Consider the following 14,207-nt stretch of genomic DNA (forward strand, 5'->3'; position numbering starts at 1 on the left):
CGGTTTTATTTTGACTCAAACAAACCTCTGGCAAAGAAATCTTTCACCGCTTCCCAGACATCTGCTCCCACAATGTGCCAACAGGACGTGAAAAAATGTCCCGTGAAGCCATCCGGACCTAGCGCCCTGTCCACCCCCAGGCTGGCTAAACACAGCGTTCTTCACCTCTTCCAGAGAAGGGACTTTCATTAATAAGCTTTATCCTCATCCGTGAGAATCTGGGGGGTGTGACCTAATAAATCATCATCTTCCTGGATCTCCTGAGCGGTAAATATTTTCGAAAAATATCTAACCGCTTCCCCTGCTACTTCAGAATCCCCAGTTAGCCAAGTCCCCACTCCATTTTTAATATGCTCCACACCCCTCCTGCATCCTCTGGCCTTCACTAGAGCATGAAAAAATTTCGTATTCCTCTCCCCCTCCCTTAGCCATGTCACCCTCAATTTTTGCCGTCAGAAAATCTCTTCTTGTAACAACACATCATGAAGCTTTTTCTTCGCCTCCACCAGAACCCCTCTTGCCTCTTCACATGGGTTATGATAAAAAATTATTTCTGCACTGCTAACACTGTCCTCTGCATCCCACACATTCTGGCGTTTATTTCCAAACACTCTGCGATTTCAGGTTTGTAGGTGAGCTCTGAGCATCTTTAATTTTGCATAAAGAATATAGAGGGGGGACCCCCAAAACACATTCGACCAGCAATGTTTGACCGTGTTATAAAAATCTGGATGTGTCACCAACATTTACTGGAACTTAAACGTTGATGTGCGCATGCGGCTCTTGGTCTCCCATTCCAGAAGGATTGGCGAGTGATCTGAGCAGCATCTGTTCAGGTGCTCCACCCTCGACACCTAAAACACATTGGACCAATCAACATTAAACAAAAAAGATCTAACCTGGCCAAGATTTTGGAACTCCCCTCCTGATTGTTCGTCCAAGTGAAGGCGCTCCCACTAAAACCTCCATCCACCAAGTTTGCCATGCTCACAAAATTCCTAAAATAGTCCAAGGAAGCCGAACAGTCCCCCCCCCCCCCCCACCTTCTCCATCGGATTCAGGACGGCATTAAAATCACCCCTACAGCCCAGGGAGTGGAAGTCACCACCGTATCCTCCAATAGACTGTTCCATAGTGCATGACGTTCACCCGGCAGAGACAAACCATGCACAAAAGTCATCCTTACTATCAAGGACCCACTCAAAACGCACTCTAATGTGATGTACTGCAGATGCGTTCTCACCACAGTGGCTTGTAAATTGCTTTTCCAAAACACCCAAATCCTGTCACCATGCTCCACCCCATTAGAAACCACTGAGCTTATGCCAATCTTTTGCATGATATTTTGACCTTTATCAAATTAAATCTTTGGTTCCGCAATAGCTACGATGTACACCTTAGACGTGGATATAATGGATTTCAATCGCCTGAGAGATGGCTTAATCCCCACACCCGGTATGTTCCAAAACATACCAATCATGGAGAATATCTTTCAAGGGGTTTTGTGGTCCTCATGGACCTTGTAACACGGCTTGCTTTCACAACCGTATTCTGACCAGGCTGAACCAACCTCACCCCTTCAACATCTCCCTCAGGGGGATGGCTCCGCTTTAGCACCTCATCCTTATTGCTTCTCTGTACACGCTCTATGAAGGCCGCAAACGATTTGTTTAGATCTACGCTGCCCTGTCGTAGCCTCTCCACTTCATCTATACGAGATCCCCCAACCAGACCCTTACCCACGAACGAGTCATCCCTCCAAGCCTTCCCCTAAAACCCCCCACCCTCTCACACCTTGTGCCCCTACCTAGACCGATTCACTCTGTTGGATTTCATCACCTAGCCCTACATCTTTAGCAACAACATCTTCCCCCAAGTCAAAAGCAATCCCTCTATCATGGCTCCCCACCGCCCTATCCTCCCACTCCCTGCTCCCTCTCCTGGCATTGAGGCATCCCACTCGGACTCATGAGGGCCCCTCCACTGCCCGCCGACATCTGCACCAACCCAGCCAAGTCACCTCGCTCCTCGGAGCTACAACCTGTTCCTTCGAAGCCACACTCCCTCAATGGACTAACAGCTTGCTCCTGAACGGCCATCCCTTTCTCTCTCGCCAGCCTCACGGAGATCCTCGCAGGCGACACCTCCCTAGGAATGGCTCTCCTCTCCTCTTCAATTGTCCCCATTCCCTTATCCTTCTCCCCTTCCTCTTGCTGCCGCTTCCTACATCGCTCCACGCCGTGCCCAAGCTTGGCACAGCCTAGGCAGAACGCAGGCTTTTTCTCGTAAACCACCTTTTGAAAGAATCCTGTATCACCACACCCAATCCAAACACGATTGGGGTGCTCCTCCCTGAGATCCAATTCCACACATGCTCGAGCTGCCGACGTTCTAGTGCATCCCTTGGTCGCCCCATCGATCCTGAGAACCTTCCCAACCGTTCCTGCGATAGACCAAAAAAAATTGCCCTGGTAGAGGTTGACAGGGAGACTCAGGAAAGATATCCACATCGGCACAATCGGCAACTCCAACCCTGATCTGAAACTCCTTCTCCATTTGAAGAACGAAACGAGAAACCTTTGATGAACACCACCTCCTTGAGCCACACACGCACAAAATCGGTCTGATTCATGAATCTCAGAAGCAGGTGCCGCGAATCCAGCGACTTCACCACTACATCCGCTGAAAGGTGGAAGGAAGCCTGGAGCGCCTTCTTAACCTCGAACAATGACGGCCTGCCATAAGAACATTTTGCTACGAGAGCAAGCTTGAACGGCTCCTCCGATAGCGTAATTTCCTCTGGCGAGAAAAAAACTGTCGGTGCACCGAGATGAGAGGACGGGGTTTTCACCGGCACTACCACGGAAGGGATCAACAGAGGCGGGGCTACCACCGCTGCAAACGATCTGGCTAATGCTCCCGACCTGCCTGACAAAGCCTCCAACGCTTGCCGAACAACCCTGGCGACGGGCAGCACCGACATAGAAACCCTACTACGTAAACCCTAAACCTCCTGAAGATCCATGCAAAACCCTACTCCCTCACGTCTCAACGGTGTTCCTGGACATTTTATAATTATCTATTAATTTACAACAAAAAATAAAATAAAAGACTAATTATCTATTGAATAAAAGTATTTACAATTTAAGATTGGGCCAAGTATTTTGACCCAAAGTAAAGTCTAATAATCAATTGAGTATGAAACAAACCAATATCCAATCACATGAGACTGGTCAATCAAGGCCAATTCGGCCCGATCAGGGTCAATTAGGGCCAAGCTAGGCTGGGCTGAGCCCAGCAGGTTTGGACCTAGGCTAAGATATCTCAACCTGACCTAGGGCCTGGTTGGGGCTTGGGTTGAGCTAAGAGGACCCAAGGTTGGGCAAGGGGTTTCAAAAATCCGGCCCAACCCGACCCTGTTTCACCCCTAGATTGTTGTTTGGTGCAGGGTTTTAACACTTGCACCAGCATGGAGGCCGTAGCAATGCCAATATACATGTTAGAGGCAACCACTTGTTCTATTATTACCATTTAAGTGGTGGAAAGAAATATTTATAAATACAAAAAGGGCAAATGGTTGCCTCTCACATGTTTGGGCAGCTGCACGTACATGCAGATGATCCAATCTCGACATTTCGCCATTAACGTGTGGACTGCTCTCCATTTCTCAAAATGGAAGAGTAATGGATGCTTCTAAAAGCCGTCGATGGACACAATCAAAGTCATGGTCGCTGCAATGGTGAAGATAAGGTGTATATGGACTTGATTGGATCACAATTCTACAGGAATTAAAAAAGATCCAAGGGATTAAAAAATATAGAGTAAACATCTAGCAGACCCCCTAAGGTTTGTCTTTTAGCCCCCCTGTTTATTAAAACCTTACTTACAGAGCCATAAACCTCGCGATGTTAGTTAGGTGTTAGTTTTACAATGTAAAAGACCAAAATAGTCTTTGTCCATCTTCCAAATCAAAACAAAACCTTAAGTGAAAAAGATGCCTTTTGAAACCGAATCTCATCGTCTTCTTCCTCGCCTCTCCATGGATCTACAATCGGCCCAAAATCACAAGCTTTGCAACCATTTTTGGCAATCTTCCTCCCTCTCTGTGAAAGAGCTCTGCAAATCGATTTCTCCCAACTTCAATCTCTCTTCTTCCCTGCCCCGTAACCTCCGTCGGCTATGGAAATCGTTAGGGATTGACTTCTACTTCCATGACATTGTTAGTGGTGATAACTCAACTGCCATTAATGTTGCTGAAGTAGCATCTACAAAGACATCACCAACAGGGTTTGGTATGATGAGAATGATCGACGATCCATTAACGGAGAGGCCAGAGGTTATGTCGAAGCTCGACGGAAGAGTTCAAGGGGTCTATGCATCTGCATCACAGAGTGACTTTGGGCCATGGAGAAGAGAGAATTGAAACTGAGAGAAATCGATTGTATCAAAGAGAGAGTAAAGGAGAGATGGCATGGTGAGATTGGTTTCAGAGATGGCAGAATCAGAGAGGACTTGGGTTTGGAGAGTTCAATCATGGCCATTGGGTGTTCTTACCGGATATCATATCTCTCATCTCCCACTATCCCATCTTCATTATTTTAGTCATTCACCCATCTCCCATTATCTTCTTCCTCATTGTCTTCCATTATTTCCCATCTCCCATTGTCTCCATCCTCATTATTTTAGTCATTCAACTTGTATATATGTACCATTGTATTACGACAGAAATTACAAGGAATGAATCCATTTTGGGATACTCATTTTTAATAGGGTTTAGTGACCAAAATAAAATAAGAAGTGGGAGAACAAGAGTCGGAGGGGTATTCGGCTATGAAAATAGTTAGGGATTTGAGAGATGGAAACGGTTTCTGTCGGTGGGTTTAGGTTGAGATGTTGATGGAGATAGGGTGCAATTATCGTAGGGAGAAAATGAGGAAGGAACGTGATGGGTTGAAGGTGATTTCAGGTTTGGTTAAATGGGAAATGGAGAGGGTTTCACCAGAGAAAATAGGGATGGCAGAGCTTAGTGGTCATGGCGAGGGTTAAAGAAAAAATGAGAAGTGGCTATGGATGTTGTTCTATGATGGTCCCCTGGCTTAGGGAGACAAGCTTCACCGTCTCAGTCTCCCTCTTTGTTTTTGTGATTTGCAGACGCCGGAGAAGAACGTGGCAATTTGCAGAGGTCGAAGATGTTCTAGATTTTTTAACACCTCATCTGCAACCACCGCTCCCGACATCATGCATCGCCGCCCTCTTTTTCGGCCTCTGCTACTGTCCCAAACACTCTCAAACTCTACTTTTGTTCCAAAATCTAATTTATCCATAAGGGTATTATGGTAAACTCTTATCACCATAAGGGTATTTTGGCCTTTTATGAATTTAGGGTCTGCTGACATCATCACTTAATAGGTTCACCTTAACGGAATGGATATTCCTTCCGTCTTACGGGTCCGTAAGTAAGGTTTTAATAAACAGGGGGGCTACAAGATAGGTGAACAACCTTTAGGGGGTCTACTAGATGTTTACTCAAATATATATATCCATTATGGCATGTTTATAAGCACTGACAGGCATTAGAAATCTTAAATTTCGTTGGCACTTGCCCATTCAAGCTTCAGCTTTAAGCCTTTAAACAAAATCATGGCTCATACCTCATCATCAAGGAACTGCCATTTCCAATCTTCAAAGTTTAATTTCATTCTCTTTCAGGTCTCATTGTATTTCTTGCTTTTAGTACTTCTTGCAATATGTCATAGCAGGGACCCTGAGTTCCATAACGAGATCGAGATGATCTCCAACCTTCACACCTCCACCTTTTTAATTCACTTCTGAGGAAACCTTTATAGAAAAGAATCCAATTAATTGAACAAGCAGCTCGAATCAGAAAAAAGTTACATGAACACCCCTGGACCTTTCAACCTGATAAGGCAGGAAATCACCTCACCAACCAGAAGTGTCCACGTGGCAGAGCCGAGGTGGATGACCATGAACCAAACCGAGCCGAGGTGAGCCGGGCTTGACCTGGGCATCACCGATCTTGGTTCATCCCCCTTCGTGGCCCAAACACCTGGCCGAGCACGCGCCCCACCAAGGATGCGGCCTGGCTGTGTGGTGACCAACCTCCTTAGCCGAGCCTACGCAGGTTGACCAAAGTCTAAGTCCCCTGGTGTGGTTGAGCTCACACAGGTCAACCCTGGCCGAGATCGAGGTTGAGGCCGAGCTACGAAGCCGACCTCTGAGGCCGAGCTCTCTGCCACAGAAGCTACCATAATGCCCCACCGGGGATCGCGAACCACGCCAGCACGTCCCGGGAATCACGGGATAAGGATCGAGCCACGATCCCAACGCGATACAAAATCATGCCAAGTATGGACTCTACCTTAACGAGAGTCCGACCTTGAAAATGACTCTCCACTCCGCTCTACGCGAGAGAGCCTTCCAAGAGAAGAACTCCTGCCATACTAGGACTCTCCCAACCGCCTCACCTCATCCACACTCTATAAATATCCAGGTATGGAGCACTATTCCTCATCTGGCTTTTCACTAGCTGTTAGGATGTTGCATTGGAGACCTGACTTGAGCGTCGGAGAGTCCTAGGCTGGAGCCACACCATCTCTCTTGCGCTAACTCAGTTTTTACAGGCTCATCCGTGGGCGGACTGAGCACCAAAGGTTTTCACCCGCAACAGATTTGGTGCCGTTTGTGGGAACGACGTCAGCAAGACATCGTTGTTTCTACCAACCTGACAGGCAGGCGAGACGCTCGCCACCACTTGAGGCGACGCGACAAGGCGCAATCGAAAGACCCCCGTGAGGGGGAATAACCCAGCAGAGCATGGGAGCCACGATAAATCCGATCCCACCACCAGAAGGGCGGGCCCAGGTTGAGACTAACACAGATGGGCTGACCTTACCGTCGCCACCACCATTTCCGAACAGTTTGGATCCTGAAGGGCCGGTGAATAATCGACAGGTCATGGAGTTGCAACTGCAGATGCTTCAAACCAACGAGATGTTGCGAACCTTCATGACTCAGATGGCTCAGGGTGGGCAGATGGGTCAGCCACCAGTGGCGCCTCCGCTGGCGCCCGCGCGTGTCGTAGAAGATCAACGATAGCATGGTGGTCTGCAGAGGGTCGAGCTGAGCCGAGCTACGTCGTCCCATCCCCAGGGCCGAAGAACTCCCCCTCCACGTCTTAGCGGGGATAATTGACGAGATGGGCAAGGACCTCATCGAACCCCGAGGGCGGTAGAGGATATCAAACCGACAGGGTCGATCGCGAGGAGATCGGTTTTTTTTGGACGATTGAGGAGACACCAGGACCAGCGTGAAGAGCCCTGAGGGCGACGTGCTACAAGGGAAGAAGAGAATTCTCGCCATAGCTCCAAGAGATGAAGTCCACTTGGCCGAAGAAGTGGACGAAGGAGTCCACAAGAGTCTGACCACGAAGATAACAGGCGCACGAGAAGAGGTGATGTTGGCCAAGCTGACCAAAATGGTTGATCTCATCCACACGAATGAGAGGTTCAGGTAGGCCGACCTCACCAGGATCAGTTGGCCGACCAGAACGGCCGACCTCAGCAGGAAAAAGCTCAAGACCTCATTTGAGCTAAGGCACAAAATGGTCAAGCTCCAGAGTCTCAAATGGAAAAAAAAGCTAAGGGAGCTGGCCGAGCAAGTAGAAGGATTGAAGAAACAAGCCAACCCGGACGCTTACTCACTAGTCGGACGTCATCCCTATCCACCCGAGATCATTACGGCACCTCTGCCAATAGGGTTCAAGCCCCCTCCTTTTGATCGGTACGATGGGACTACCGACCCGACCGACCACATCAACTACTTCAACGCGATGATGACCATGTACGGTGGGATCGAGATTGTTTCCTGCCGAGCGTTCCCTTCCTCCCTTAAGGGTGTGGCGACCTCTTGGTTCTCATGGCTGCCGCCGAACTCCATCACTAGTTTTGGTCAAATCTACTGAGCCTTCGTCACGCGCTTTCAGAGCAGTATGAAGCATAAGAAGACGACGGTAAACCTCATGAGTATGAAGCAAAGGTCGGACGAGTCAATTCGGTCATTCGTCTCCCGATTCAATAAGGAGTCCTTAGATGTCAGAGACTTAGATGAAGCCACGGCTCACATTGCGATGAGCGATGGACTCACACATAAAGACCTGATCAAGGACTTGGCCCAAAAGCCGACCAAAAGTATGGTCGAGCTCCTTGATCGGTGCAACGAGTTCACAAGGGGAATGAAAGCAAAGGTGAGAAGAAGAGGTCATCCACTGGTGACCGAAAGGATGAGAAGAGGACTCGGACTGACCGTCGAGCTGAGAGGTCGGACCAATCTCGAAGTCCCGACTACACTCCATTGAATACGTCATAAAAAGAGATCTTGATGCAAATTCAAGACGATGGGTACATCCGTCGACCTCGCCCAATGCAAGCCGGCTCATCCCATAACCCAAACAAGTATTGCTTGTTCCATAAGGACAACAACCACGACACCGAAGATTGTTATCAGCTAAAGCGAGAAATTGAAGAGTTGATCAAGGCCGGACACCTGAAGAAGTACATCAAGGGAGATCGAGAAGAATGAAGTGGTCGCCAAAGCAACGACTGCGACCAGAGGAAGACCGAGCTGAGGTCAGAGGGTCGCCGACCTGATCGAGAAGAAGGCAAAGCCCGAGCTGATACAAAAGACGAGGAGGTCGGGCTGAGCAGCGACAAAGGAGCTCCCATATACACAATCCTTGGAGGGCCCGGACAAGAGTCTACTAAGAAGGCTAAAGCAAATGCACGATTCGTTGGAGTCGCCAAAATGCCCAGCAAGAAGCTCAAGCCCGAGGTGACGATCTCCTTCATCGAGGCTGACCTAGAAGGTATAAGTTTACCTCACGATGATGCTTTGGTGGTGCAGGTCAAAATTGCAAGAAGACCCATTCATCGGGTATTGGTCGACACAGGCGCATCCGTGGACCTCATGTCCCTCGACGCGTATCGAGAGTTTGGCTTCGACGACGATGCGCTCAAGCCAAAAGGCACCGTACTCCATGGGTTCTTGGGAGCCACCGCCACCATCAAGGGCTCCATTGACCTACTGGTCATGTTCGGGCAAGCTCCATGTCAAACGACGATCCAAGTCAAGTTCATGGTAGTGCGGTCGGTGGTAGCCTTCAATGCCATTCTCTGCCGCCCGTCATTGACCGCCCTCCAAGCCATCATCTAGCCGATGCATTTGAAGATGAAGTTACCGACCGAGAATGGCGTAGACGAAATCCGAGGTGACTAGAAGAAGGCCCGGGAATGCTACGCCACATTCGTCAAGCAAAACAAAGGGAATGTCCGAGGAATGGCCATGTGTATCGAACACTCCCCGGAAGACCAGCGAGATGAGCTCACTGAAAGAAGAGGACGACCTATGGAAGACCTGACCCCATTCTCCCTCAGCAAAGAAGACCCGACAAGGGTAGTACAGCTTGAATCTTGAAGGAAAATGCCAACATCTTTGCTTGGTCGGCCGCCGACATGCCCGGTATACCCCAGCATATAGCTGAGCATCGACTACATATAGATCCGAACCGAAAGCCGGTTCAACAAAAAAGAAGAAACTATGCACTTGATCGCCAAGCTGCCATCAAGGAAGAGGTGGAGAAGCTCCGCCGATCAGGGTTCATCCAGGAGGAAAAATTCTTGACCTGGTTGGCTAATGTCGTTATGGTCCTCAAGCCAAACGGTAAGTGGAGAATGTGCGTCAACTATACCGACCTCAACAAGGCTTGTCTGAAAGATGAGTACCCTCTACCTCGGATCGACCTCTTGATCGACGCCATGGTCGGACACAATATGCTGAGATTCATGGACGCATACTCCGGCTACAACCAAATCATGATGCATGAGGAGGACGAGTCGTACATGGCATTTTGAACTGACCAAGAAAATTTCTTCTACAAGGTCATGCCGTTCGGATTGAAGAATGCCAAAGCCACAAACCAGTGGCTCGTGAACTACATATTTCGTGAGCAGATCGGGAGGAATATGAAAGTCTACGTGGATGACATGTTAGTGAAGAGCTTGAAGGCTGAGCACCACTTGGCCGACCTGGAAGAGGCCTTCGGGGTGCTAAGGAAGAACCAAATAAAGTTGAACCCCGCCAAGTGTGCATTCGGCGTAACCTCGGGAAGGTTCCTTGGCTTCATGGTCTCTGTGAGAGGCATCAAGGCGAATCTGGCAAAAATCAAGGCCATCCAAGAGATGATCCCTCCAAGAACAATCTGAGAAGTGTAAAGACTAAACAGACGAGTGGCGGCGCTGGCACGATTCATGTCGAGATCGGACAACAAGTGCCTGCCATTCTTTAAGGCCCTCAAAAGCATCCGGAACCCGAAGGACTTTGTTTGGTCGGACGAATGTCAATAAGCTTTCGAAGAGTTGAAGAAATACTTGGAGAACCCACCTCTCCTCAGCCGACCCGAGCCAAAGGAAGAGCTTCAAGTTTACTTAGCCGCTACCCCAATGGCGGTCAGCACGGTGTTGGTTAGGGAAGAGAGTTGAGCTCAAAAGCCCATCTATTACATCAACCATGTCCTCGTCGATGCTGAGACGAGAAGGTGGCGTTCACCTTGGTCACCGCTGTAAGAAACTAAGGCCTTACTTTTAAGCTCATCCAATCGCGGTGCTGATCGATCAGCCCCTCAAGAAGATATTGCACAAGCCTGACGTGTAGGGGCGACTCATCACCTGGGCGATTGAGCTAAGTGAGTACGATATAAGCTATCATCCAAGGACCGCGATCAAGGGGCAAGTGCTGGCTGACTTCGTCGCTGAGTACACAACACCCGACCATGAAGTTGAAGAAGAGAAGACGATGGAGGGAGCTGATACCGAGGCTACGGCCGACCCAACCTGGACCATGAATCTGGACGGCTCAAGCAACTTCGGAGGAAGCGGAGCTGGGCTGATCTTAGTAAGCCCCGAGGGGTTTTGGATTCAATATGCCCTCAGGTTCTAGTTCCCTACCTCGAACAATGAGGCCGAATATGAAGCCCTCCTTGCCGAACTTCGAGTTAGCAAGGCCATTGGTGTTAAACGACTGAAGGTACGGGGGGACTCCCAACTCGTGGTCAACCAGGTCAATGGAGATTACGAGGTGAAAGATGAAAGAATAATATCCTATTTGAGCCGAGTACGAGCTCTGATCTCCGAGATTGAGCACTTTTAAATGACCCGAGTATCGTAAAAGGATAACACTGCGGCAGACTCACTGTCAAAGTTGGCTGAGGTTGACCTCCCAAATCTGACCCGATCAGTGTACATAGAAATCCTAGAGAAGCCATCCTTGTAAGAAGAAAGCGTTAAGCACATTGAAGAGGACAGGCCGACCTGGATGGACCCCATAGTCAACTACTTGGAGAATGACCAGCTCCCAGAGAATCGAGACGAAGCAAGAAAGGTCAAGATCCGAGCTGCCAAGTACACTATGATCGATGGAGTGCTCTATAAAAAAGCGATCTCGGCACCCCTCCTCCGTTGTCTCTGACAGAAAGGAGCAGAGTACGCCTTGGCTAAGGTACATGAAGGAATATGCGGAAGCCACATGGGTGGCCAAGCACCGGCATACAAAATACTTTGACAAGGGTTTTATTGGCTGAGAATGCAAGAAGAGGCCATGAAATATATGAAGACATGCGAGAAGTGTCAGCTCTTCGCACCAATGCCGAGCTGACCTGCAACAAAATTGACGTCTGTAACGAGTCCGATTCCCTTTGCTATGTGGGGGATGGACATTCTCGGGGACTTCACCATGGCATCGAAGAACCAAAAATATGTGGTCGTGGCAATCGATTACTTCACCAAGTGGGTCGAGGCTGAGCCCTTTGCAACCATCACCGAGAAGAACATGGAGAAGTTCTTCCGGGATAAGGTCATCTACCTGTTCGGACTACCAAAAGTGCTCATCACGAATAATGGCGCGCAATTCAATAATCTAACATTTCGAGAGTTCTGCAAGTCCTTCTACATTGACTTCCGACCAATCTCAGTAGCTCATCCACAAGCCAATGGACAAGTAGAAATGTCCAACCGAACACTACTCACCGGAATCAAGAGAAGATTGGATGAGGCGAAAGGAAGATGGGTGGAAGAGCTCCCAAGTGTCCTATGGGCATATAGGACGACTGTAAGAACACCTACCGGAGAGAGCCCTTTTCGACTAGCATATGGGATCGAGGCCCTCGCCCCGGTCGAGGTCATGGCATCATCATACCGAGTGCTCAATTTTAACGAGAAGACCTACGAAGATGGGCTGAGAGCCAACCTTGACTTTCTTGATGAGGTTAGGAAAAATGCCCTACTCCGAAACACCGCATATCAATAGAGGACGGCAAAGTACTATGACTCAAGGGTGAAAGAGCGCCACTTTCGCCAAGGTGGCCTCGTCCTCAGAAAGCTCAGCGCATCACAACCACGTCAGCAAGGGAAGTTAGCACCAAACTGGGAAGGCCCATACATAGTCTCCAAGCAAATTTGCCCAAGGACGCATCGCTTGCAGACTCCAGGGGCAAGAAGGTACCGAGGCCTTGGAACTCAAAAAATTTGAAGAAATTTATTTAGTAATTCTCTTAAGTATTCTTCTCGGCACAGCTCATGATAAACATTTATGTATTCGGCTTCGGCCTCGACATTCTTGATTCAATGAAATAAAGTCTTTTTTCCACTTGCTTAGCACACTTGCAACCCATCGAGCGACCAAGTCGTAAGACCGGTCCTTATAGACCTGGCCGACCTCAAAGGCCCACCCTCATAGGTCGGCAACCAAGTCATAAGACCGGTCCTCATAGACCTGGCCGACCTCAAAGACCGACCCTCATAGGTCAACAACCAAGTCATAAGACCGGTCCTCATAGACCTAGCCGACCTCAAAGACCGACCCTCATAGGTCGGCAACCAAGTCGTAAGACTGGTCCTCATAGACCTGGCTGACCTCAAAGACCGACCCTTATAGATCGACAATCAAGTCATAAGACCAGCCTACAAAAACTGGCCGACGTCTAAACCAACAAGAGCAAAACTCTCCATGGTCGAGCTAAACAAAGTCTAAAACTAAGCTAAGGCATTACGCTTATGCAGGCTACTCGACCACACAACCACCTATGTGATGGTCGACCGGAACTGACAGCTGGGGACAGCAAACTAACCGAGGCGACCCCGCCCAGGGATGAACTGTCCGAGTGGGACTCCTCGTCATCGATTGAGGATGATCCCGAGCTCCTAGCTCAGTCTTCCAGAAGTGGTTGGGCCTCAAGGCCGGACTCCGAGGGAAGAGGAGGCTCAGCTACTTCGACCTGACAAAATTCTACTACGCCGGGCTCGTCCAAAGTCAAGCCCAACAGGTCGATGGTAGAAGAACGAGCAGGGAGCCCTCGGCTCGGACTTGCGCCCACGCGACTATTACTGGCTGACATACTAGGCGGAGAGGACTTACTAGTTGAAGGAGAGCTGACGACGAGCTGAACATGCGCGAAGGGGTGAGACGAGCACGAGCTGGAAAACATCGGACACTTGGAAGCAGAGAGAACTGAGCTAGCCGAGCTGTCTAGAACTTGAAATAGTGATGAATGGCGAAGGAGGAGTCGCCTATTTATGGCCTCTGAGCAGAGGGGATCCAACGGCTGAGAAGAATTCAACAAGATTCAACGGTCCAGATCAAGGGATGATTCGAATTCCTGAGCCTGCCATAATGATAGGTTGACGTGGCCCTAACCCCCAACCGTCAGATCGTACAATGTCAAGTCACCAGCTAGATGAGATCAGCTCAGACCGCTGGAAACTGACCAAAAGACTTCACTCACCAGGGCCGAGCTGACCCCTGATGAGTGGGGGGGCCTGTGATAAGGCAGGGAATCACCTCACCAACCAGAAGTGTCCACGTGGCCGAGCCGAGGTGAATGCCCATGAACCAAATTGAGCCGAGGTGAGCCGGGCTTGACCTGGGCATCACCGGTCTTGGTCCGTCCCCCTTCGTGGCCCAAACACCTGGCCGAGCATGCTCCCCGCCGAGGACGCGGCCGAGCTGTGTGGTGGCCGACCTCCTTAGCCGAGCCTACGCAGGTTGACCAAAGTCTAAGTCCCCTAGTGTGGCCGAGCTCACACAGGTCAACCCTGGCTGAGGTCGAGGCCGAGGTCGAGCTACAAAGCCGACCTCTGAGG

General features: G+C 49.5%; 1 protein-coding gene across 1 annotated transcript; it reads left to right on the forward strand.

The window, feature by feature from the left end:
• The first annotated feature begins 3,994 nt into the window (after positions 1-3,994).
• Positions 3,995-4,423, forward strand: LOC122663233 (dirigent protein 21-like). Its single transcript, XM_043858924.1, has one exon. The coding sequence runs from the start codon at positions 3,995-3,997 to the stop codon at positions 4,421-4,423; it is 429 nt and encodes a 142-aa protein (XP_043714859.1).
• The last annotated feature ends 9,784 nt before the right edge of the window (positions 4,424-14,207 follow it).

The sequence above is a fragment of the Telopea speciosissima genome, chromosome 5, assembly GCF_018873765.1.
Source record: "Telopea speciosissima isolate NSW1024214 ecotype Mountain lineage chromosome 5, Tspe_v1, whole genome shotgun sequence".
NCBI lineage: Eukaryota > Viridiplantae > Streptophyta > Magnoliopsida > Proteales > Proteaceae > Telopea > Telopea speciosissima.

Bases quoted from the DNA above. Each gene is read 5' to 3' on its own strand.
- LOC122663233 (XM_043858924.1), top strand. From the start codon at position 3,995: ATGCCTTTTGAAACCGAATCTCATCGTCTTCTTCCTCGCCTCTCCATG.